At 38.5% G+C, this 24,377-nt stretch overlaps 2 protein-coding genes across 2 annotated transcripts; both read right to left on the minus strand.

Moving 5' to 3' along the window:
* Positions 1 to 43: 43 nt before the first annotated feature.
* layna (layilin a) lies at positions 44 to 8,166 on the minus strand. The gene is made up of 9 exons (XM_088012678.1): positions 7,728 to 8,166; positions 7,600 to 7,620; positions 7,184 to 7,481; positions 4,787 to 4,944; positions 4,667 to 4,711; positions 4,511 to 4,573; positions 4,331 to 4,427; positions 2,583 to 3,239; positions 44 to 253 (listed from the first exon to the last, which is right to left on the minus strand). The coding sequence occupies exons 1-9, from the start codon at positions 7,807 to 7,809 to the stop codon at positions 181 to 183; spliced, it is 1,494 nt and encodes a 497-aa protein (XP_087868804.1). The 5' UTR covers positions 7,810 to 8,166; the 3' UTR covers positions 44 to 180.
* A 5,449-nt stretch (positions 8,167 to 13,615) lies between these two features.
* LOC106921330 (complement factor B-like) lies at positions 13,616 to 23,863 on the minus strand. The gene is made up of 18 exons (XM_014992943.2): positions 23,775 to 23,863; positions 22,794 to 23,000; positions 22,519 to 22,704; positions 21,976 to 22,152; positions 20,742 to 20,828; positions 20,395 to 20,534; positions 19,095 to 19,239; positions 18,871 to 18,999; positions 17,934 to 18,044; positions 17,081 to 17,215; positions 16,499 to 16,608; positions 16,178 to 16,310; positions 15,886 to 16,024; positions 15,702 to 15,778; positions 14,539 to 14,639; positions 14,336 to 14,465; positions 14,201 to 14,250; positions 13,616 to 14,084 (listed from the first exon to the last, which is right to left on the minus strand). The coding sequence occupies exons 1-18, from the start codon at positions 23,830 to 23,832 to the stop codon at positions 13,908 to 13,910; spliced, it is 2,292 nt and encodes a 763-aa protein (XP_014848429.2). The 5' UTR covers positions 23,833 to 23,863; the 3' UTR covers positions 13,616 to 13,907.
* Positions 23,864 to 24,377: the final 514 nt, after the last annotated feature.

Genomic DNA, 24,377 nt, shown 5'->3' on the forward strand with positions numbered 1-24,377 from the left:
CTTTCTCCTTTTTCTCACTAAAAACACTTGATGACCTGAGTGGTTCATTTCTGATCATTTTATTTAAAGATGTTTTCATCTAGCAATCATACAAACTCATCTCACTTGCAGGAGAGTTGTCAAAGGATTACACATTCTAAATAATAATAGTGAAAACGCATTCTTTCATTCTCTTCGATTTCATGCTGTTATGTATGGCGAGGCTGGAGCCACTTCGTCTGAATTCAGAGCAGGATCCACGTTTGAACTGACTCTGTAGGCAAAGGATAATGATAAATCACACAACAGTTTTGTGAAGTCGTACAATTTAAGGCAGGATCCAAAAACACAATAAACAGTTTAGAGTTTATTCTGAAATGCGTCTGGTTTAAAAAAAAAATCGTTTTTCAGGCACTGTGAACACAATTATTCATGACATCAATATCTGTGTGACAAAGCAAGGTCTGCATGACAAGTTCATGCAAACAGACTGTTGCACATCTTTTTTTTTAAAGTTTCTCTTTTAAAGATCCTGAACTTGATCAAATCTAGTTTTTTTTTTCTTCTTCAAATAGCGTCAGCTGCCTCTGAAAGTTGCATCTTTTTGTTTTTGCCACTTTTTGTATTATTAATTGGTGAGCTGTCTCTCTTGATGTGAATGGATCAGATAGACAGGCCCTGAGATATGATTAAGTCTTCATCAGGTTAGCATTCCATCATATCATTACCAAACTGAAAATAGACTTAAAAAGGGGTCCAAATAAGTTGTTTTACTTTTTCCATGCATTGGTTTCTTTTAGAAACTCTCTACCAGCAAGAACTGACATATATTCATATTAGTGAGATGAGATTATGCAGCACAGGAGCAGCTAATCTCAAAGAGATGGATTACAGCCTCACGAGATCCACACTCAGACTTTTTAATCTCTAAACCCCAAATGACCAATGAACTAAAAGAGGTCAGCTGAGGTTGCAAGGAACATACAAAGCTTATACATATTAGGATTGCTGTTCTATGCATCCCATTCTGCAGCACTTGTAATCTCATCTCTAAGGCAGCACAGAATAAAAGATTTTAACAGAATTGATGCTAATAAAACTCAAACGACCCTCATGTTGTGTTATGCAGATGCGCTGTCTGTACTGGTGAAGATCCACTCACATCCGGTTGCTGATTGCATTGGGCAACTACTTTCGCATTTCAGATGATAATTATTTGACGATTTAGGCTTTCATAAATTAAAGCCCAAATCAGTTCTGTGAAAAACTATTTCCCCTCTTATGTCTTCTCTTTTAGCCATTTCTGACTCTTACCTGTTTTTCTTAATAGAATGAAATTTAATTTCAGAAAAAAGATGACATGATTAAATACAAAATGCAGTTTTTAAATAATGACCTAAATTCCTGGGGAGGAATTTTGCTCCTTACGGTCCTAAAGTAGCAAAAATAACCACAAAATATCACACAGCAACACCATGTTTGGGTGTCACTAAATGTCATTTTGATAAAATAACTGTCAGTTTTATGCTAGACGTTAGTTGCACATTTTCTCTTTAATCCACTTCATATTTTCCCAGAAGTCTTGAGGATCAAATTATCATGTATGTTTGACAAACTTACGACTGGCCTTGTGTCCTGTTTGATCAGCATTGCTGGGTTTTTTGTCTCAGGATTCTGCTTTAAATGCTGTTGTGGGTTCTTTTATGACCTGGAAGAACCATTGAGGCAATCTTGAAGTAGTCTTGGTTCACCACTGTACTATTTTCTTCATTTGTGGATAATGGTTTTCACTGGGATTCGCTGGAGTCCCAATGCTTTAGAAAAAGCTTAGTAGCCCTTTCCAGATCTAAACTGATAGACGATCTTTTAGCCTACTTCATGTTGTCAAACAGGTTCTACTTGAGTTTCTTCTAAAATCTACTTTAATAATCATGCGTTGGGAAATTTTAACTTCAGCCAATATCTGTGGCAAATCACAGTTGGTTACAAGTGGAGGTTACTACCTTTTCATAAAACGCTGTGTTCATTTGAGTTGCTTTTTCTATTTATAAATTATCTCACCATGATAAAACGGCATTTTTTTAATTTTCTAGCTACGCAGGTTATCTTTGTCTAATTTAAAACAAAAATTGATTAAACCTGAAAGGGGACAAATAGTTTCCCCAGGACTATAAACTCTCTTCTGATGCAGGTTTAAGTTGAATTTTACATCTTCATCAAATTACAAAACCACTACGCAAAAGTGAATCTCATCAGACACAAACGACAGGACTTAAAGTATGCATCATCCTGAAAATTATGCATCAGATATGCCAAGATACATGGCAATACACGAAGCTTTAACTATTTAAATGTGTCTGACTGAAATGACCAAACTTCAATATCCATACAACTAACAAAGTAAGGGTTGGAGTAGAAACAAAATTACTATTTTCAACCTTAGATAAAAAACAAACAAACAAAAAAAAACAATTAGGTCTTGCACATGCACAAATTTTATCCATTCTTTTATCCCTGTTCAGTCGCTCTTACAGTGGTGTGAGCAGACTCGAGTGAAAAATCAGTATCTCTCTCTTTTTATCCATTCCTGTTCATTGAAGTACCTCCCTCCACTGTCGAGATTCAGGCCGTTTCTGTAGCAGTCCAGGTTTGTGTGGAAGGACTTCCGGTTTGCATACGTTCCCAGACTGGTTTGAAACGCCTCGTGCCTGCCGCTGGTAACGTACGTCTGGTAGAGGTCAACCTTTCCCGTTTGACCTCCAGCTTTAAGTCTGGCGTCATACAAGTCAGTGCCTGCTCTGATGCTGCTGTCAAATAGGCCGTGATCTCCATACACAGTGCCGCTGTAATGCTCGCTCTTCGTGGTGCGGCGGCCCAGGCTTCTGTCGTAATACTCCCTGTTTTTGGTGCGACCCAGACTACCGTCGTTCAGTACCCTCTTAGCCGAGCGACCCAAGCTGCTGTCGTAGAAGTCACGGGTGCCCCGACGCCCGAGGCTGAGGTCGTTGAGGTCAAAGTTCAGGAAGTCGCTCTCTGTGCTGGCAAGGGTTACGAAGCCGCTTTCTGTGTCCCGTCCACCAAGGTTGTCATAGTCGCCTGTCGGCGTGTCCGGAGAGGAGCACAAAAAGGAGGTGTTCTTTGTTTGTGGGCGAGCAGAAACCAGGTCATCATCCTTCTGGGAGCGGATGACGTTGTAGACGTCTGTAGTAGTTGGACTGGGTTCTGTTTGGCATACTTCTGATTTCTGTACGTTCCTCCTTCTGTGTCACACACAGAGATAAGGAAAACACCCAAAGTAATAAAGCCTATTCAAAACTGTACTTTTAAAACAATTAAAAGTACAGTTTTGTACTTTTAATTGTACAAATTAAAATTAAAATCATCAACCCAAGATATGCATCAACTTGGGTTGATGCATATTTACATGTTGGTTAAATATCTTTTTGAATCAGGGTTCTGTAGAATAGTTAGCAGTTGGCAATATCTTACTTGCAGTAGACACCAGTCAGATCACAGTTAACTTTTAAGAGTCTATGTAATGCAACACATCAAGCAAAGCTGCACAGTCTGAAATATCTGAGGTGAAAATAAGGCTTTGTCTCTGCCAATTATTTCAGAGCTGTTCAGGTTAACATTGTCGAATTGATCTTCACAGTTTTTGGATTTATATGAATTATGATTTCTCAATGTGGGTTGTACACGGTAACTTTTTCTGTCCCATCGTCCAGTTTGGCGTTGGTTGTAATTCAGCATGGACTTATAGAAAAATAACAACCTAAGGAAATGCACCAATCTGATTTTAGCAGCTGATTGAGCAGTGTTATTTAATAGGGCATTTGCATAAATTCCTAAGATATTTTTTAGGATATTGGTGTGTTTTAGGATGGCAAAAATCAACTTTTGAAGCTCTATCTAACAATAGGCTCTCTTTATCCAACTGGAATTAATTTTGCTTGTTTTTGCTGTGTACGTTAGCTGACAACTAATGATAACTCCATCAAACTTATCCCCTCAAACATATTGTAAAAACCTTTCTTCAGAAAATGACATTGAAAAACTACATTGTCTTGCTGTATTTAAGAAAGGTGAGATTATCTTTTTGGGTTTAAGCTTGAAAACTGCTGCAAAAAAGTGTAAGATTTGGAGCTGCACAAGAACAAAAAGGTTTTAAATTCAAAATCTGCATTAAATTTAAAGTCTGCAAACGTTGCCTTTTCAATGAAACAAAATAAAAATAGTCCCGTAAACAGGTTTATTATCTTGTACAATTACAAGCACTATATATACATAACTGATTTTTATTTTTATTTTCTGTTGTCTTTTTTTATGCAATTTAGCTTTAGCCTCTCACCGTCTGAGCAGCATTTTGAAGCAGCAAACTCCCATCACTGTCAGAAGCAGCAGGATTAGTGGGATTGTGGGGATGATGACGTAAACTAAATTCACGGCTACAAGACAGAAGCAGATGTTAGAAACGAATATTTTGTGATAGCAGTATAATTTTTGGCAGTAAATGCAGACTTTAAATGACCTGTTCTTCTTTCCTGGTTGTTGTCACTTGGATCCCATGGGAGTGCAGATGGAAGGGAGACATCTGCAACATAATGACGTCTCAGGCTTTGTACATACATGTGCTGCTTAAAGTAGCATAAATGTCCAATATCAGTGTGTTGTCATGTACTTTTACCTTTCTGACTGGAGTTGGGAGACAGAGTGGATGATATTGGCTTTTCTGTGAAGAATATGGAAATGCAGAAATTTAGAAATATTCAAAGTGAAACAACAGACAATTTGTTTTCAGCTGTACCTCCTGAGTATTTGCAGATAAAATTGTTCTTGGTTTCGCAGTTGTCATCGTTCCACTGGAACATGTAGAGCCCACCGTGACCGGCTGGAGCCGACGGTTGGTGGTACATCACCACACACACCTCATAGCCGCACGACGGCTCATCAATGTGCCAGTTCCTGAACATACAGTCGGAGCATATTTAGCGTCTTTTAAAAGTATTGATATAGCTCGGACCTTTACACCTTTGGTCACATTAAAACCAGAGATTATCATGTAGTTTTGGGGACATTTTCTTGTGATAAATAAATACAAATGTAAGATATAAATGGGTTCCAAGAACCTACAAATGTCAATTTTGATCAGTTGTCTTCATAACCCAAATGATTGGTAATCGTAATAGTTTTATGATCTACTATGAAAGATGGGCATCAGTTGTGCAGCAGAAACTCGTTTATGTTGAGATAGAAACTTTAGCTTGGAAAAACAAAAGTTTTGAATAAATCTGTTTTGACATTGATTTTCCTCCTCTGATTTCTCTGTTCCCATATTATGCAATCATCTTGTACACTGTTCTACCTCAGAATGATTCCCTATAAGTCTTCCAGAATAATTTTAATTTATTCTATATTAGATGAAGTTTGTATAATTCAGCCTAAACCATAAACCAGACCAACAATGTTTTGGCCATAAAATCCACATATTCCTTACTTTTGCAAGACACTGAGTTTGAAAATTCTGCTGATCATCTAGGTCAAGAATGAGTCAGTCAAGAATGATTAGAGTAAGTAAAACAAGTTTTATAACCCGTCTCTGGCATGTTTCTCTTTTTGTTGCCAAATTGAACTCACTGTTGGCAGCATCACTGGTGTTATCTTGATTAATGACTCCTGCTGTATTTCAATTAGATTTTGATGTGTACCTAATTCAATGGCCACAGAGTGGGTGTAACTCAGCTGTCTGTGTTTCACCTAATGGAGATGGAGGATATGCACATTTAAATTTATAGAAAGTTTGAAGGAGTTTGGGTAATTCAGATCTGAAGCTTCTGGGTTCCTACAAGACAAAACTCATCCCGAAATGCTAAAAGCTTTTAAAATGACAGAGCTGTCGTAGTTGATAGACCCGTTTAGAGTTTCACAGAGAGCTGTTCACACCCTTAAAGAAAGAACATAAGAGAGTTTGTTCCAACTATAAAGGATTTACACTATTCAGGCTCCTTCAGGACCTTTGTGAATTTCATACAGATCTTTACCTTGGTGGAATAGCCAAGAAGTCTGATTGTCCTTTCCACAAGCGTTTAGTGAATCAAAAAATGTCTCTTTTTCCATAGAGACATTTTGTGGAGGATGATGTGGGAATATGAGGTGCCTGTCATGATGGGTGGTGGTAAAGTGAGGAGAAGACGCTGGGACCCAGGATGTAGATGAAGTAATGGTTTTAATAAAGATAACTCGACAGTCCAGAACTGGCAGCACGGCAGAGTCAGCAACAGCTAATACCGGTAGCAACAGATAAACGGACTAATACGTGAGCTAACACAATCCAGGACTAATGCAGTTCCACTGGAGAGTGTGGTAGGACAAACAGGCGTGGCAGCAAACCACAAACTTAGACATTTGACAAGGACCTGACCGAGAACACAGACAACAGGTGAGACTAAATACACACAGGGTAATCAAGGGAATGAGACACACCTGGGAGACAATCAACGGGGAGGACAGGACAGAGACTCACATGGAAACAGAATCACACAGAAAAACTCAAAACTAAAGACGGATCATGACAGTGCCTGGCGTATTGACTTGAAAAAAGATTAAACCAAAAAGGCAAAGGTTTCGATTTACCAACTGTCTGCATCTTGACCTTTGTCATGGCATATAGATCATGCCTGAAGGAACAAGACATAATTGGCTGCAATGAGCTTCCTCAATCATGTGGCCAGGCTCAGTCTTACAAATCAGGGGAGAAAGATTGTCATCTGGGAACTCCGAGTAAAACAACTACACATTAGAGTCAATTTAGGTAGCTCGGATATCTTATCTTCTTCATTTGGAGGTTTTCTGGTCATGTTGGGAAGGGGAATCTGGGGAAGACCCAGAACCCACTAGAAATTTCATATATGGCCTATGTTCTGGAAACACATTGATTTCCAGGATAGAGAGATGGTTTCCCTTCTGGACCGTTTATTCCTGCAACAGGATCTCAGATAAAGAGAAGACAACAGATGGATATTCAGGATTCTTCAAAGTAAGGTTTGTGGTGGCTGCTCTGTTGGACCAGACAACACTTTGATGGGCTGGAATAACGATTGCACTTAACAAAAGTGAAATGTGTTTGTGATAAAAATGATTCTGTAACTGTGTGGAGCTTATAAAAAAACCCACAAATGACCCCTGGCGATCCCTCCACTCCTACCTGAACGAGGATTTGCTCCCGTCCAGCCAGTAGTACTGAGATGAGCAGTCCGAGCTGCTGTCCTCGTGTCCCGGTCCACGCCGGAGACCTATCCAGAAGTCTCCATCCGTGGGACGAAGATCTCTGATGAGCTGCTCTACGACCTTCTGCTCGGACGCAGACTCGATGCTCAGCAGCTGGCCTCCGTCTCGTTTGCAAGCGCTCTCTGCCTCCTCAAAGTTCAACTTCCAGCGCAGCTCTGAGAAATAGGCCAGTTTGTAACAAGGTCTCCCTTTTCCTGTCTTGCACACTCTTTGACCTGAACAGACACACAAAAAAAGAGACGTCAAGTAAACATGTGGGATCTTTCCTTTACTGGTTTCTAACAATGAGGCAAACATATACGGAGATACATGCTGAATATGTTGTCTGTGTACCTCTCGCTTCAAATATGTCTGCTTCAGGAATCAAAGTCCATTTTAGAGTCCAGAAGCCAAAACAAAACAGATCCTCAGATTAATTCAAATGTTCTTGACTTTGTGTTGTGTTTTTAAGAGTAGCTTACCTGTAATGACGCTCACTGCTGCAGATGGATGAACACAAAAGAGCAGGAGAAAAAAGGCAATTATCACCAGGTCCATCTTCATTTACTGTCTTCAGTTTTCTACCAGAACTTCAACTGAAGTTTCGTCCTTTTCATTTCTGTTCATCTGTCAGGCCGTTAAATCGGTTCAAACAAATCCAGGAAGTCCATCTAAATTCCGCAAATGTGTGAAAAAAAAGTTCTGAAAAGGTTGAAATTAAAAGACAAAACGTGATTTATTTTACAAAACGGGGCAAGAGGGACAAGTCTCCTGTTGTAGCTAGTGAAAAGGCTGTGTGTGTGTTTCAGAAGGAGGAGCAGAGAGAGAGAGGAGGAGAAAAAGACTTCATCTTTGGGAGGGGGGCTGTAATCTGTTAAGAGCAGTCTTAATGATAAGAGAAGAGAATACATTGATCGCAGGACATCCAATCGCCCAAGTGGTTCTCATCGTAAATGCTGACAAGAGGCAGATTTCACTCATTCCTTTATTACTTAAGCTTTCGATATTATCATTACAAAAGTGTTACATGAAAACGATCCCTCTTAACTCGATCAGGGATCATTTAAAACGTTATTCCCAGTTCCTCTGGGCTGCAGCGCTCTTACTGGTTGCAAAGCAGCGTAGATCTTTGTTTGACATCTAAGATCTCTATTGAATAAAGAAAAGTAAGGATGAAAGCTGAGAAATGCACTTTACATACTTGGATATATGTGTCCAGGTTTGATTTAGATGCATTACCTCAGTTGGGAAGACATGACTTCACCTTTTCAAATGAAGCCCTCTCTTCTTTGAATCGATAAGAGGAGTGCAAATGCAACAAAAGCAAAATCTGTCTTGAACTGTAGAAGAAGCAATCTGTATTTTAATCAGAAATAATGCTCACCATTATCAGTAACTATTATTAATAGGTGCACTTAGATTACATTTTTTAAGCAGTCATTGTCATATTTAAATCAAAGATAAGAGAAACATTTCTGTACAGTCAGTTTTACAGGAGCTTCTGCTGTAAAACTGAACTCATCTTTCACTGCAGCAGCTTGATGTCAAGCTGAAAAATTACTAAAACTATGACTTCCAACTGGACTGCATTTAATCAGTTGGGAACTTTTCTTAAGTCAAGAACATTTTTTTTTAGAAATAATGTAAAATAAATTGGAGTTAGGCATGTTTCTGGTTCATGTATCCCTTTATTAAGTTAAGAAAGGAGTTTTAGTTACTAATCCAGATGTTTTATGTTTTGGGGGAACAAATGTGTTGTTACACATTGTTACATGTTTTGGATCAGATGTTATTTTACTTACCTTTTAAGTAAAGTAAAGTGTAGGCAAGTTGTAAGACAAACCTAAAAATCATCACTGTAATCCTTTTGAATCTTAAGGAATCATTTTGATTTTTATGACGGTTTTAGTCAATTTTACTTGTATGGGAACAGCTGGTGAATTCATCTATCTAACAGTTTTACAACTCTTGTTTTTTAAATGGTTAAATCAGTACTTAGAAAAAGTATAACTTATCAAACTAAAGTCAAACAGGCTTTTACTTCAGTAAATAGCAATTGAATTTTTAAGGACCTGACACTAAACTTTATCACCAGTTGTGGGAAGATCTTTATGTTTCTCTGATTCCATGTCTGATTACGTTTTCAGTTTCTTTTACAAATTTTAGATAAAATTGTATATTTTAAAGCAAGGTTAACTGATTATTGAAGACAAATTGGGCTTTACCAGATTTTGGTAGTTAATGTGTGTGTCAGCAGCATGTTAGCTGAAAAATATGCCTGTTCTTCACAAAATGACAAGCTGGTGCAGATTAAAAGACTTTGGCCATTAATTCTCAAGATGTGCCACAAACTTTCATCTACTGTGTCAGTCTAAATATGCCTTGATCTAACCATTCAATTTTGTCAGGTTGTTTTCTTAGGGTCACTGTTTCACTGGAAGATAATCTCCAAATTCAGCTAAAGTCATTTGCAGTCTCTTTTTTTGTTCCGTGTTTCTTCCATCCATCTGCCTATTAACTCTGATTGGCTTAAATGTCCATGCTGAAGAAAAGCATCCCAGCAGAATGATGCTGCAACCACCATGTTTCACTGTCATTTGCCATTTTTCACTGTCCTGGTGGCGATGTGTTGATTTTCTTTCTTTTTTTTTCCAGAGAGATGTTTAGAGTCTGATATATTCTGATTTCTGATCTAACTCTGTTTAAAGTATTTCAGAACTTTCTCGCTGACCTGTCTGCTGTGTTCATTGGTCTTCATGATGATGATTGTTCCTTAATGTTCTCCAACAATCCCTTTAGACCGTCACAGAACAGATTGAATTACACACAGGTGGAATATATTTACTAATTTGGTGACTTCTGAAAACTATTAGTTGCACAAAATCATACTTAAAGGTGATGAGGGAAGAGTGCAAAAGATTTTTCACAATCATACACTACTTTGGGTTGGTTCTCAAGAAAACATATTAAGGTTTGGGGGTTTGAACGTGACACAAAATGTGAAAATAGTCTAATGGGTTTGAATGCTTTTGCTCTTTGTACACACTAGTGACTAGTAAGTCAGAAGTTGTTAAATTTGCATTTTTTTGATGTTTAAATTTACCACAAGAATAAAAAAAAAACAGGTCATGAGAGTTCAGGCAAATAAAGTTTCATTGTCTATCTGTGCAATTTCATTTTAAAGTAACAGGATCAGCAAAAAATATGCATGCAATGCATGCAATCTTCTTTTCTAGAGCTCAAAAGAGGGGAAAACGTGTATGCATGCAGTTCCTAATGGCAGCAATTTCTGAAATGGCCTATAAGGTTGATTTAGGGCTCTCAGTGAGACAGATCAGCCAGAGTTTAAACAGCAGGATGCTTCATCAGGAATATGCTGTGTGCGCTAGCAGTGCACAGACGGTGAAGAGAGGAGGGGGCTTAGCGGGGCCTGAAATTACCGCCCCCTCATGCACGCTGCTCTATCCAAACACCGCTAATCAGTTTAGGTGTAGATTGATTTCAGAGAAAGCCGAGGGTTCATCTTCGGTTAAATAGACGGCGGAGAACGAGGCAGCTGCGATCCAGATAGAAAAGAAGACGGAGAGGTTAGCGAGCCCTCAGGAGGGATTCAATAAGCGTAGGACCCTGGTTTAAATTTCCTCCCTGTTTACGGCATCCGAGACCTGAAGAAGCTTTCATTCAATTAAGCCTCTGCCATTCGTCCGTCATCGCACACAGTCTGTCTTCTCCTGTCTCTGCCGCCCTCTCTCATCCCACTGACCTCCTCCCTCTCTCGCCGTTAGAGGGAAACCAGACAAATGTTCCCAGGGGGAAGCAGTACATCATGCCTCTGCTGCTGCTGCACACACACACACACACACCCACACACACACACACACACACGCACACACACACACACACAGAAGCAAGGGTTCAGCATTAATATTGAAACATCCAAATTTTCTGTGATACTGCCCGCACCCAATATGCATTAGTACGGAGGTTTGCAAAAGTGTACTTTTTATTATTATAATTATTATTGAAAGCTGGCTGGGTGGTTATGTGGCAAAACAAAATAATTTGAAGCAATGAAATGGCTCCAACCGCAACAAATCATTCTTGATGTAATTGCCTTGTTTGTGTCAGGTTTGTAAAAATACAACAGCTGACAAATTCAGTATCGTTTCATCTCACGGCCATGAAGAGAAAAAGAAAAACCTAATTACACAAAAGAATAACTCTCCACTAAATTTAATTTAAATGATCTGGCCGTGGCACGCGGCCAAACGGAGTGTCCGCATTGCGTACGTCTGCACCGGGAGCTGGAAATGGGGCTTGACTCACTGACCCGGAGGGGGTGGGGGGTGAGCTGGAGAGCTTTATCAGCAAGAGCTGAGCAGCCATAAAAGAGTTTGGATGAAACCTTTTAAGGGCTGGAGCAATTTCTCAAAGTGCTCCTTTTTTTTTCATTTTCAATTTTGGAAAAGACAGAATTATTTAAGAATTGCTCATTTGGAATGGAGAACCTATTTGTTAGAAAGTTCTGCCATATAACAGAAAATACCTTTCTATATGGATAAAAGATAAGCTGTCTGTTAACTTGAATATATTGAGAAAATAGAAGTAAAAGCTCCGTTGTTCAGTGATCAAGTTGTAGGAACAAAATGTTTATAAAGGCCCTGACAAAGATAAAAATCTAAATTCAAACTACAACAAAAGCAGTATAAAAAAAACATTAGGTTGTTACTATGTTACAAAATATGAACATTGTTTTCTATATTGTTTATAAAGCATTTTGTAGTTCTTTTAATTTGTTTTATTTAGAATTTTAAGTCGCCTTAATGGTGAGATTGTTCAAGATTTAAACAATCCCAGGTTTACATCATCATGCATCAAAATCAGTTTCTAAATCAAAATCTAAAACTAATGTTCCAGATTATTTCAAACAATTTATTGAAACCAAGATGAGACTTTTAAATTGATCGGGGTCTTGCTTAATTTAATAAGATTCTAATGAAGACGTGTCAGAGTCTGGTCCACATTGCTGGCAGTAAGTCGGGCTCGTTTCCGGTGAGAGTTGGACTCCGCCAAGGCTGCCCTTTGTCACCGATTCTGGGGATTTTGTTCACGAATGAGGGAAGAAGGAAGCGAGAGATCGACAGGCGGATTGGGGCAGTGTCTGCCGTGAAACGGGTGCTGTACCGGTCTGTCGTGGTGAAGAGAGAGCTGAGTCAAAAAGCAAAGCTCTCGATTTACCGGTCGATCTACGTTCCTACCCTCATCTATGGTCATGAGCTTTGGGTCATGACCGAAAGAACGAGATCCCGGATACAAGCGGCCGAAATGGGTTTCCTCCGCAGGGTGGCTGGGCTCTCCCTTATAGATAGGGTGAGAAGCTCGGTCATCCGGGAGGGACTCAGAGAAGAGCCGCTGCTCCTCCACGTCGAGAGGAGCCAGTTGAGGTGGCTCGGGCATCTGGTCAGGATGCCTCCTGGACACCTCCCTGGTGAGGTGTTCCGGGCACGTCCCACCGGGAGGAGGCCCCGAGGAAGACCCAGGACACGCTGGAGGGACTATGTCTCTTGGCTGGCCTGGGAACGCCTTGGAGTTCCCCCGGAGGGGCTGGAAGAAGTGGCTGGGGAGAGGGAAGTCTGGGTCTCCCTTAAGAAGCTGCTCCCCCACGACCCGACCCCGGATAAGTGGAAGAAAATGGATGGATGGATGGATGGATGGATGGATGGATGGATGGATGGATGGATGGATGGATGGATGGATGGATGGATGGATGGATGGATAAAGATGAACCTTGACTGATCACCACATAAAAACACATAAACACATGTTCTTAAGTCAATAAGAATTTTCTCAAAAACCGTATAATTTTGTCTGAATCATCCTCAGAGTCACCACTGGCAGTTTGTGGGTCATGTCCCTTTGCTCTACTTTGGCTGCTTCTATTGTTGACTCTTCTGCTGTTGGGTCATGCAAGGACTCAGATTTGGTTGGTCATTTGTGGGAACTGATGTCTATTTGTTAGTTTGTCTTGGAAAGTCATGATTTGTGCAACATCTGATAAAAATTAACTGTCTCCCTCTGGCCATTTGGGGCATGTGACACACTGTGTGGTTTACACTCAAATGAAAAAGTCACAGATGATTGTTTCCATTTAGTATTTTAAAGCCTGGTAAATGAAAGTAAAAAGCTGAAGCTGAGTGCTGACTCTTGAGCATTCACTATTTGCTTCAAAAATAACCACTTTAGTTTTGTTTTTCAGCTGAAGAAAGTTATGGCAAATCCTGCAGGTGATTTTTCTCAGCTCCAAAAAATAATCACCTTTTGATGTGAAGAATGAGAAAACCCAACTTTCTATAATCAAAACGACAACAGGTAAAATACCATGACAGCTTTAATCCGAGATAGAGTTATTTTCCAGCTTATCTGCATCTTTGAAACAGCAGAACATACATTAAAACCTGATCTGATGCACACATAATCCTTCATTCATGGTTAACAGAGGGAACATTTTGACGATTTACTTTCAAACGTCACATAAACACTGAATGCCTGTCATGTGGGGTACAACCAAAAGGTCAGAGTCTGAAAAGAGAGCAAATGTGTGAATTTAAAATGCCGTAAGTGAACATTTTATGTTATGATCCAGTTATAGCGTGCAGTTACGTTCAGTTTTTCAGAAATTTCAGTGGTGTGTAGTCTTGATTATCATCTCCAAGGTTCTTAGAAAGAAAAGGGATCATTCTAAACAGATTGATATGGAAATCTCTGGACTCATCATTGGACTCAACCAGACCGCCCGTGGAGCCGCACAGTGCCTGTGTTCCCCAGCTGACCACTCCAATCTGTGAAGAAGAAACAAATCTGTCATCTCAGTTACTACTTTGACTAACCTGTTCTTTTTACTCCATGTTTATGACGATAAATAACTTTAACACGTTTGCTGCACACAGCTCTTTACCTGGATTGTACGCTGGTTGAAGTTCTTGAACACAGCACCGCCAGAATCCCCTGTACCGACAATTTTCCACAGACAGAGTTACCAAACCGGACCACCATTGTTAATCATGTTGAAAAGTGACTAGAGCACACCCACCTGTGCATGCTATGTGATCTCTGAACCCAACCCGACCGCCGGTGCACAAGAAGTTATCGGTCACAGGAACCCTTTCGTCTTGTGTGGTGATTCCCGGTGCCGCAAGTGCTTTTTTGATGCACAAATCTCTCTGCAAAATACCATCCAAGCATCAGAGAAACATAACGCTGGCAAACAAAGCGTCTCATTTATATAAAACTTACGTTTTCTCCAAGCTTGGCGAAGACGGTTTTTTCCGCTACCAGCGGGTGCTTCCTTGTTAGGAAACCGAGTTGCTCACGATAACTCTTTAACAGGACCTGCTCTGTTAATTCAGAACATAATAATTTGTAAGCGGCCTCCACTTTGACTGAAATGATAACTTGACAATCTTCCGCTATAAAACATTTTCTAAATCTATAAAACGCCTTGCTCCATGACTCCACACTTTGGAAGTGTACAACCTGACCAGGACAAAAATCACCTAAAAGTTATCACATTTCTTTTCATGATGGCTTTGCAGCTCATGATAATGATGTGTCAGTAAATAAGTTTCTTTTGTTGTTTTAGTTGAGATATTTTGAATCAAAAAGTGATGTGGAAACAACATGCAGCCTAAACAATCAGGATGCCGGTAAGAAGCAAAAGGTGCATCTCCACAATAAAAAACAGTTTTTCTATTATTATTATTATTATTATTATTATTATTATTATTATTATTTTGCAGCAAAGTGATGACAAATTCTGTTCACTTTGTTAAATTTATAAGAAAAAATAAATTTATCTAAGCTCCTTTTTGCTGTGGTAGCTTTTTAGAAGTCATTTCTTGATTTCTTGAGATCAACACATATTTGTATGACTTGCTTGGGTGTTATGTGCTCATGTGTTACCCATTTTGAAGAATGTCTAAGAGATCAGATAATTTTGTCTCTGAAAAGCACTTATCCAATAAACTTTACTTACTTCCTCCCTTGGTGAAATAAGTTTTACTTACCTCATGAAGACATAAGATTTTTTTATTTGTCATTATGTTTCTAGAACATAATGAAATTGGAGTGGTACCCTCAGTGATAAATCTTAATCAGTCCATAGGCTGCAGGAAACGGGTGTGAGCGTGTGAAAGATCTACTTGTTCCCATGGTGGATGTTGGTTCGATATTTCAACTTAATGTTTTCCCTCCTTTTGCAAACTATTTTGTGAATTGGCTCAGACCCTTCTTTTGATTTTCATGGTGTAGCACAAGGAAGCTGGGTGTGTGCGGTGTTGCCTTGAAATGCATCTGCAGGCATATCTCCATTTAACTAGTTATCATCGTCATCTAATCATAAAGTGTTAAGGCCTGATTTCAAGTGTACATAGCAGAGCACAAGAGCCAAACCAGCAGACCTTGTTGAGTGCATGTCGACTCGCCAACCAGGTTGAGAGCCTCGCCGGTCTCCTGGGTGCAGGGTATGCATATTGGTCTGAAAGAAATTCAGGTTTTTGAAGCAGGAATGTGAAAATTGCTATATCGATAAAAAAAAAAATTCCAACTGCAGCCACATTATTTAAAGACAAAGATGTTAAATACCTCACAGAGTCAGAGATCTGCACTGAGTCTTTCAGTCGGATAATGGCCAAGTCATAGTCATAAAACTCGGCCACGCCTTCTTTGACTTTGGCCGTGATGTTATACTGTGGGTGCAGCGTGAAAGTTTTCACTTTTTTCTCTGCATAAAGATTAAGCACGTGCCATGATTAATTATATAGACTGATTATTATAATAATCTATAATAAATGTCTTATGCTGCAGCTGCATATTAAATGGTGATAAAATGGAAGCTTGTTTTGTCAAACTGAGAAGGAAAGTCATCGATATTTACCACTGCTGCCCAGTCCATCTTCAATTTCAACTACTATATTCTCTGGCAAATCACCAAAGGTGAAGCAATGAGCAGCGGTCAGGACAAAGTCTGGCGACACCAGTGAGCCGATGCAAGTTTTTGCTTTTTGTCCCTGAAGTTGTACAGAACAGACAGTGGAGAAAACGTATGCTGTTAAACCAACATGACTTTTTGCTGAAATAAAGATGTAACTTCACTCTAACAGAACCATAAATAAATGGTGCTGCAACAAATATATTTCATGGCATTTTAATGCTATTTTGCTGTATGATTAATTAACTAAATTGTAGAATTATTCACCTTGTTAATAATAAACGCCAACCATGGAAACATTTTCTTTGTGCTTTCTTTATCTCCCGTGGTATCATAGTCCCTGTGCAGGCCACACATACCTACAACTTCGCTTTCATCTGCAATAAGCAGAACAAACAAGAAACTCAAATACATGGTTAGAGTAAACGGTAAACAAACGGACAGTATGAAGAAATTTAAAATAAATATTTAAAATGTAAAGGAAATAAAGTTAAAAAAAAGTTTAGAGCCTATTGCATTAAATGAAATGGCTCCACTCAGGTCCACTGAGGTGCTTCATCACATCCATCCCCATCAGAAGAAAACAGCTCTCTTCCTGACTACTTTGGGAAACTAGAGAACCATTCAGAGCCCCATTTAAGATCACTTACCTCCCCTGAGCTAAATTAGCGCTAAATGAAGAATTACGGGAACTATACCAGAACACACACACGCAGACACGCACACACACACACACACACGCACACACACACACACACACACACACACACACACGCACACACCACAGCTGAAGAAAAAAAACAAAAAACAAAGGCTTTTTACAGCTTTCCCTTTTCAAAGACAACTCACCAATTATTAAATCAAAGGTCTCCTTTAATTCTACGATCTTTGACATCCTGAAGTAATGATCTCCTCCTGTTCCTACAGTGAGGGGCTGCAGGTCGTCGTCAAAGATGTCATTCCCAATGGCGAAAATATAGATATCTGTAAAACGGTGTTACTTTGTAAGTTCGTGTTTCTTTTACATTGCAAAAAGTAAAGCGCCCTGCAAAAGTATTCGTACCTCGTTAGCAGTTTTTTATTTGATCACATCAAATAAATTTAAGTGTATTTTCATGAGATTTTACGCACCAATTCAAAATAGTGCATGATTGTGAAATTGTACAAAGTGGTACACTGTTTTAAATCCTTCTTTTTTATTATTACAAATGAATATCTAGAAATTGCTCAAACATGTAATTCAGCCTCCCTGGGTCGATAATATTTACTACTGCGATGAACAAACATGCATTAGTGCATAATTTTGAAGAGAATTATGTATGGGTTTCATTTTTTTCATATTTTTTAAAGCATCATGGAAAGGTATTTTTTTAGAAGACACTGAGAAGCTTGATTGATGGAAGAAGTAAAATATAGAGCCTATATTACAGACCAATCTTTGAGGAAAACCTGTTAGAAGGTGAAAGTATTGACTCAAGAGGGGTTGAATACAAATGCAAGCAACCCTTTTCAGTTTTGAATTTATTAAAGATTTCAAAACCTGTGAACACTAAGCACTATTTTTTGGTTAATCAGTCAAATAAAATCCCTATAAGATACACAGAAGTTTTAGCTGGAACTTCATAGAGCAACAGTAACATGTCTAGATCACCCATGTCACAATATTTAAAGTAGATTGGAAGATACTGAAAACTAAACTTACCAAGAAAGTCATCTCTTGCGCCGACTTGGTTCTCCACAGTGTGATTCATATAGACTGTGTTCTTTATTCTGGCAACAGTGGGCTGAGGAGAACCACCCATGTTATACGCACCTGTGGAAAAGGTGTTGCTTGTAAAATATGTGTGAAAACATATCTTCTTTTAATGTTGTTGCGGATTTACAAAATTAACAAGAAAAGCAACATAGAAATATCAGCAACAAAATCAGATGTCCAAATTAGGTAACACTTTATTTGACGGGGTGTGCATAAGACTGACATAACACCTGTCATGAATATGAAGGAGTCTTTATGAATGTTTATGACTGTTGTCATGAAGTGTCATTCGGTAAATAATGACACTTTTAACGCAAAGTTACTTTAAAAGTTGCCTTAAAAGTCCATTAAAAGTCCCAACTTTGCATTATTTTGGAAATAATGACACTTTAATGCAAAGCTGGCACTTTTAATGGACTTTCAAGGCAACTGTTAAAGCAACTTTGCATTAAAAGTGTCATTATTTACCAAATGACACTTCATGACAACATTCATAAAGACTCCTTCATGTTCATGACAGATGTTATTTCATGTTTATGACAGTGTCATGTCAGTCTTATCCACACCCCGTCAAATAAAGTGTTACTGAAATGAGAAACGTCTGAATAAGACAAGAGAACGTAACATTCTGTCGAAGATCATGTCTGACACTGCAAGTTTTAAAATAATATAATTTATTCCAATACATTTTTAAATAAGTTATTTTATTGACATTTTAAATCTATCCTGAAACCAATAACTTGGCCGAGTTTTATGTCTTTAGCCAAAGGTATAGAAATATATGAAATATGATTTTTTTTTTTTACTTGTTAACAGGAATATCAATAAACTGTGGAAGGTTGATGTGTGTTTGCAAGCAATATGTGTGATGTGGGCTTGTTACCATCTGTGAAAAGGATCAGGACATGCCGATGAGCTTTAAATCCCTCATCTCCAGCTTGTCTCTTTATGAAAGCCATCTGATTCTCAAAGGTTTTGAAGACCAGGTTCAGATCTGTTCCAGTGCTTTTGTCTTTAAACCAAACGCCACAAAAACACAGATGTTAAACCAGAGTCCAGGTAGGTATTTAAGTTATAACCATTATCATGTGTTCGGGGTCAACTCACCTCCTATTTCAAACTTTTCCAGGTCTTCTATAACTTTATTAAGTTCCACTTTGGCATTGAAAAAATCGAGAATGTTGACCACCCTGTATATTTCAGATGAGAAGAAGACGATTTCGTAGTTTGGAGACACGCTGAAGGAGGCGATCTGTGGAAAAAGGTAACAGTTGAGATGGAGGGGTCCTATGTAAACTCCGGACACATCTTTACGAGCACAAGTTAACTTGAACAATTTCTGTGAAATGCTTTGTTAATCCAGCGCGCCTGACACTTTAAATTGCTTAGGGTTGTTATTCTGTAGAGAAAGCTATCCATTTATCAGCTGGGTGATTTTCCAGAAGTGGACTTTGACAACGGGCCAAGGGCCTCGCGCCAAGAAACATCAGTCAAGATTATGATTTGTAATTCATAATTAAATTTACCTCTAATGGGCTGATGTTGTGGCAGCCAAAGGGAACAAGAAACTGTATGTCAAATGAGCCTATAAGTGTGTGGAAGCACTGAATAAAAGCTTCAAGCACCATCAGACCCAACTGAGTATTTTTAGAAAGACAGATTGTCATTTATATGTAAAAGTTGTCTACTCTGTGCTATAACATGTCTTTTGATTAATTTCATAGATTGAGTAAGTGTCCAGACCTAGTAGGACTAACTGCTGCGTTTCTAACCTTCTTTAAGAGCTCAGCAAATTTATTGCCAGCACCCATCAACAGCAGTCTGTGGTCTCACCCTGTGAGCATCCTCGGACCCCTAAACTCCAGAGCCATCATAGAATAACTGCAGTCCAAGCACTATGCTGCTGAGTCTCTGCACACTCAGCGCATCGTAAGGCGGAGGGAGCTCTAAGGCAATTGACCTTTCCATTAGAAAATAATATAAAACTTTTAATATGACCGGCTGATGACACCTAAATGTCTCTGTCTTTAGCGCAATTTTTTTAATGAACAGTAAAGTTTATGATGCCGATCATTATTGTGAACTGTGAGTTTATTCTATCACCCTGACAATTTTTGCATTGCAACTTTAAAAGGGGGCGCTGCAAGGAAAGTAAATATTTAGTGAATTTGGAACGCCTACAGCTGTGCAGGGCAAAAGAATACCTTTTAAATTATTCTGCTGCTGAAGAAATGTTTTAAAGTCATAAATACTGCCAGGTTTTACGTGTGGGTTTTCACTTTGTGTATCAGCTTCCTCATAGTTATTTTTATTTCAGACAAGAGTATTCCTCACAGGTTTTTGCCACATTTGTTTGCTCTCCTAAAAATATAACTTACATATTTTTTTCCTTTAAAGACCTCCTTACCTTTTTAATCAAAGTTATGACAGCGTCTCTTGCTTTCTCAAAATCATCTTTTTCTATGCTTTCAGAAATGTCCACACCTATGTAGATGTTGAGAGTCCCATCTTTTGAAATCCTGATTTTTCTCCCTTCTTGGGTATCATCTGTGTAATAAGAGGTTTTATGAATGAGCCACATTCATACAGTTGTTTTACATGTGCAATCAGGAATAATTAGCAATAATATGTATTTTTGTCATGCCATATGCCATGTCACTCTTAGTCATGTTTAACAAAAGGTAAGACACTTTTTTCTAAGATATTGCAGTTATAGTTTCAAATATTGTCATACGATAAAGTCCAGAAACTTACTAAGAGATTGTGTAGTGGTGAGGGTGCTTTTAATTGCACCTCCAAATGATTCTGCAACCTCACGTGGGGTATCAAATGTGTGCTTATCTGAAAGAAGTAGCAGCAAAATAAAACGCAAGTTAATTCAGTAATGCAGATTTAAATATCTAGAAAAAAAGCTTCGTCGACCAAAACAAAAGAAGTACAGACAAAAAAATAAAATATTTGGTTGGTCTTTTCAAAAGAAGTGTGTGTGAAAGTTGGGTAGTCCACTGGCTTCTTCCTGTATTGACCCTTTTCAACTACGTCACTAATCATTCCAGGCGCCATGATGGACGTCGAAAGTGAGGGACGGGAGTATTGAACAGAGCGACTGAAATTGCTTTCCAAAATTGTTTTTGCCAGTTTATTCATGGCTTCTACTTGTTCTAGTCAATCTAATTTGCCTGTGAACGTAACACACCTGGTTGAGGCTCATAGACGGCGGTATTTATAAAAGTTGGAAATTGCTAGCTTAACCGACCCATACCTCGTATTAATCAAGTTAATGACTTTGCCTGAATTGACATCACATTATTTATATCACTACGTCATAAACAGCGTTTCCCCTTACAGCGGAGCAACCTTAAAAACGTACAAAAGACAAGATGCTAACCAGTTTTTTTTTTCATATATGCTAGGCTACAAGACGATGCGGCATTGTCTCCATGGTTACTAATGATTAGACGAGTACCTTCCCCATAATTGATATTTTTCTAATCATAATTAAAGTATATGGATGTTAGTTTTCTTACCTTGTAAAAAGTGTTCGATGCAAATCCGCGATTACACCGAGAACTGACAGACAGTCATTATTATTGACAGCTAAACGGCAAGATAAAATAACATGTTTGGTTTCCATCCTTGTCTGTTTGTGCAGCCGACCGCGCAGAGCCCTATGACCATTTTTAAAGTGAAATAAACTAAATAGAAGCGATATTAGGCTACCAGATGTCTGTTTTTAGACTAGTTTTAAAGGAGCGCATTGTTTATTTTGACGTCCGTCATGGTGGAGTGGGCGGAGTTCTGGAGAGCGTGACGTCACGTGCAAAGCGCTTTATTTAGTTCAGAGGACTCCAAAGCCTTCACACTGTATTCAGTCATTCACGCAGACATTCACATGACGATTTAAACAAGATGATTTAATTTTAAAGTGGCTCTATACCTAAGGAACATATTGTTTAATGACTATTAATATGAAATTAACAAGTCTTACAGTAGCATGCTGGCTCTGTCCCAGTCCACTGGCCGTTCTCCAGACACACTCTTTCCTTAGAGCCCACCAAAAACAGTTCACCATTGCAGGAGTATGTCACTTTGTCATCGATCCCAAACATATTTCCTGCTCTTGAGGCTCCAGGTGGGACTCCAGGATCAGGACAGGCAGCACCAGCTGGGGAAAAACGGAAATGAAACTCAGTTCCCGTCTGTTATTTGTAAAAGGAAAAAAAAAAAGGTTGAGGTCTTATTTATTGAAATGTATTGGTATAATGTACTCTATTACATTTATTTACATGTTTTCAGCCTGAATTATCCTCTGTTGGCTGGCACCATGTTTAAAGCTGCATTAATAAAGATGGTGACTTTTTCTTTGTTTTCAGATGTTATCTCATCTTAAGGTCTAATCCTCTCAGATACTGGTTCTTACCCCATTTAATTCAATCCTTACACATGGATTTGTCCCATGTGAAAAATCTCTATACACCCAAAAAGTAGGCAAAGCAAAGCAAAAAGCAATGAAATGTTGCTCAAGACTTACAGTCACGGCTGCAGATTGGAGTAGAGCCACTCCACTTCCCATTTGGTAAGCATATCCGTTTGGATGATCCTCTCAATGTGTATCCAGAGTAACACTCATATGAAGTCTCATTACCCACAAAGTACTGGACTTCAGGAGGAGAGACGTTTCCATTCTCCAGAACGTTCGGATCAGGGCATTCAACAACTTCAGGAAAGTCAGCAAAAAGGAGTCAGAGTTGTTACTTCGATGAAGTCTGGGGTAAATTATGAATCAATGAAAGTTGTGGCGCTCACGTTTGCATTTCTGTGGTGAAAACCTCTTGGGTGCTGGTTTCCAGGAGCCGTTTGGCAGGCAGATCCGGATCACAGCAGGGTACGGGTAGTATCCGTCGTTACAGCGGTAGATGATTACGCTGTCTCTCTTAAACCCCTTGGTCAGTGTAAAATTACCACCCTGGATTTGTATACCACGGTCAGTGCAATCACAAAGAACCTCAGCACCTACGCAAAGAGGCAGACATCTTTGTTTTTTGGTTCAGAGTTTATGTTGTATTTAAAAACTACAACTACATGGTGTAAGCTTCACTGTATAGCATGGCTTTCATCCAAGGAGAGCTTGAATAATATAATATAATATAATATGATATAATATAATATAATACAAACACTTAAATCTATAACATTGAAGTGAAACAGTGAAATATTTCCTATATTAAATAAATATTTACATATTTGTTACTTTTTCAGCTTCTCTAAAATGTGTGTATATATATATATATATATATATATAGTTAATTGATTAAACATTTGCACTTCTAGATTCGCTTTATATAAAAGCTAGTAATAATAATAATGTTATTTACTATTAATATTATCATTAATAATCGATTGCCAAAAAAATTTGGAACTGGTGCATTCATAGGTTTACCAGGAAACTGTGATCTTCAGTATTTCAACAGTAATGTTCACTGAATAAATAAGCCTTTCTCTAGTTAAATATATTAGAACCTTATACTAGCTTTTTTTTTGTACTTAAATCAAGGATTTTAATTTTCCAGGCACATAATGACCATTCCATAATTCCAGCAGCTGTCTTTTTAAATTTGTAAAATAAACTTTTATTTTAAGTTTAAAAATAAACTTTTATTGTACAAAATGTTATTTTACAAAATTTGTTGGACAAAATGTACAAGAAAATGTACAACCTGGATGTTCTTGAAAATCTGGAGTTATAAACAAAATGCAGGTATTGCATGTTAATTAAAAGTTCCTTACCCAAACTGAAGAGACACAAGAGTGCAGCATACCAGCTCCAGTTGCCAGAAGCCCCCATGTTTCAGCCTAATGAGAGAACAAACTGGAAATGTGATAAAATGGCAGGAACGTCTGATTTATTTCAGTGGATAAAGTTCACCTGGTGGGAGGGGGTTAGGGGGGGGGGTCTAGGGACAAACAAAAACTAGTCTGTTACTCATTACCTGTTTGACCAGTAAAATGAGATCAATATGTGTGTTTCCCCAAAACGTTTCAGTTTAGAGTACTGTCTGCCCAAATACTAAGAAGAAAGAAAAGATAACTCGTAACGAAACAAGATGGTTTAGTTAACTTGGAATAATCAGGCTTTCTTATGGATGTCCTTAATTTTATGGAACTACTCTAAGATAGGCCATAACATTTTCCTTTCTCTTTAAAATTTTGGTTTTCCCACTGTGTGTACTTGCACAGGGTCACACATTGCACAAAAAAAACAAAGTCATTGTGAAACAGAGATAAAATACAAACATTTGCCTCATCATTTCCCAAAAACGAAGGCACACTTGAGTGATGTTTGTTGATTAACTTGTTGTTTTAGGCCAACACAGATATGAACAACAGTGT

Source organism: Poecilia mexicana, unplaced genomic scaffold (genome assembly GCF_051168715.1).
Source record: "Poecilia mexicana isolate PSO_F unplaced genomic scaffold, ASM5116871v1 scaffold_14, whole genome shotgun sequence".
NCBI lineage: Eukaryota > Metazoa > Chordata > Actinopteri > Cyprinodontiformes > Poeciliidae > Poecilia > Poecilia mexicana.

Excerpts from the sequence above, each read along its gene's own strand:
- LOC106921330 (XM_014992943.2), bottom strand. The coding sequence starts at position 23,832 with ATGGGGGCTTCTGGCAACTGGAGCTGGTATGCTGCACTCTTGTGTCTC. Across the intron at positions 14,640-15,701 it reads GTCGACATGCACTCAACAAG|AGCAGGTCCTGTTAAAGAGT; the intron begins GTCTGCTGGTTT and ends CTGAATTAACAG. Across the intron at positions 14,251-14,335 it reads AGATCACATAGCATGCACAG|GGGATTCTGGCGGTGCTGTG; the intron begins GTGGGTGTGCTC and ends TTGTCGGTACAG.
- layna (XM_088012678.1), bottom strand. The coding sequence starts at position 7,809 with ATGAAGATGGACCTGGTGATAATTGCCTTTTTTCTCCTGCTCTTTTGT. Across the intron at positions 4,945-7,183 it reads GGGAGCAAATCCTCGTTCAG|GAACTGGCACATTGATGAGC; the intron begins GTAGGAGTGGAG and ends CTGTATGTTCAG. Across the intron at positions 4,712-4,786 it reads TATCTGCAAATACTCAGGAG|AAAAGCCAATATCATCCACT; the intron begins GTACAGCTGAAA and ends TATTCTTCACAG.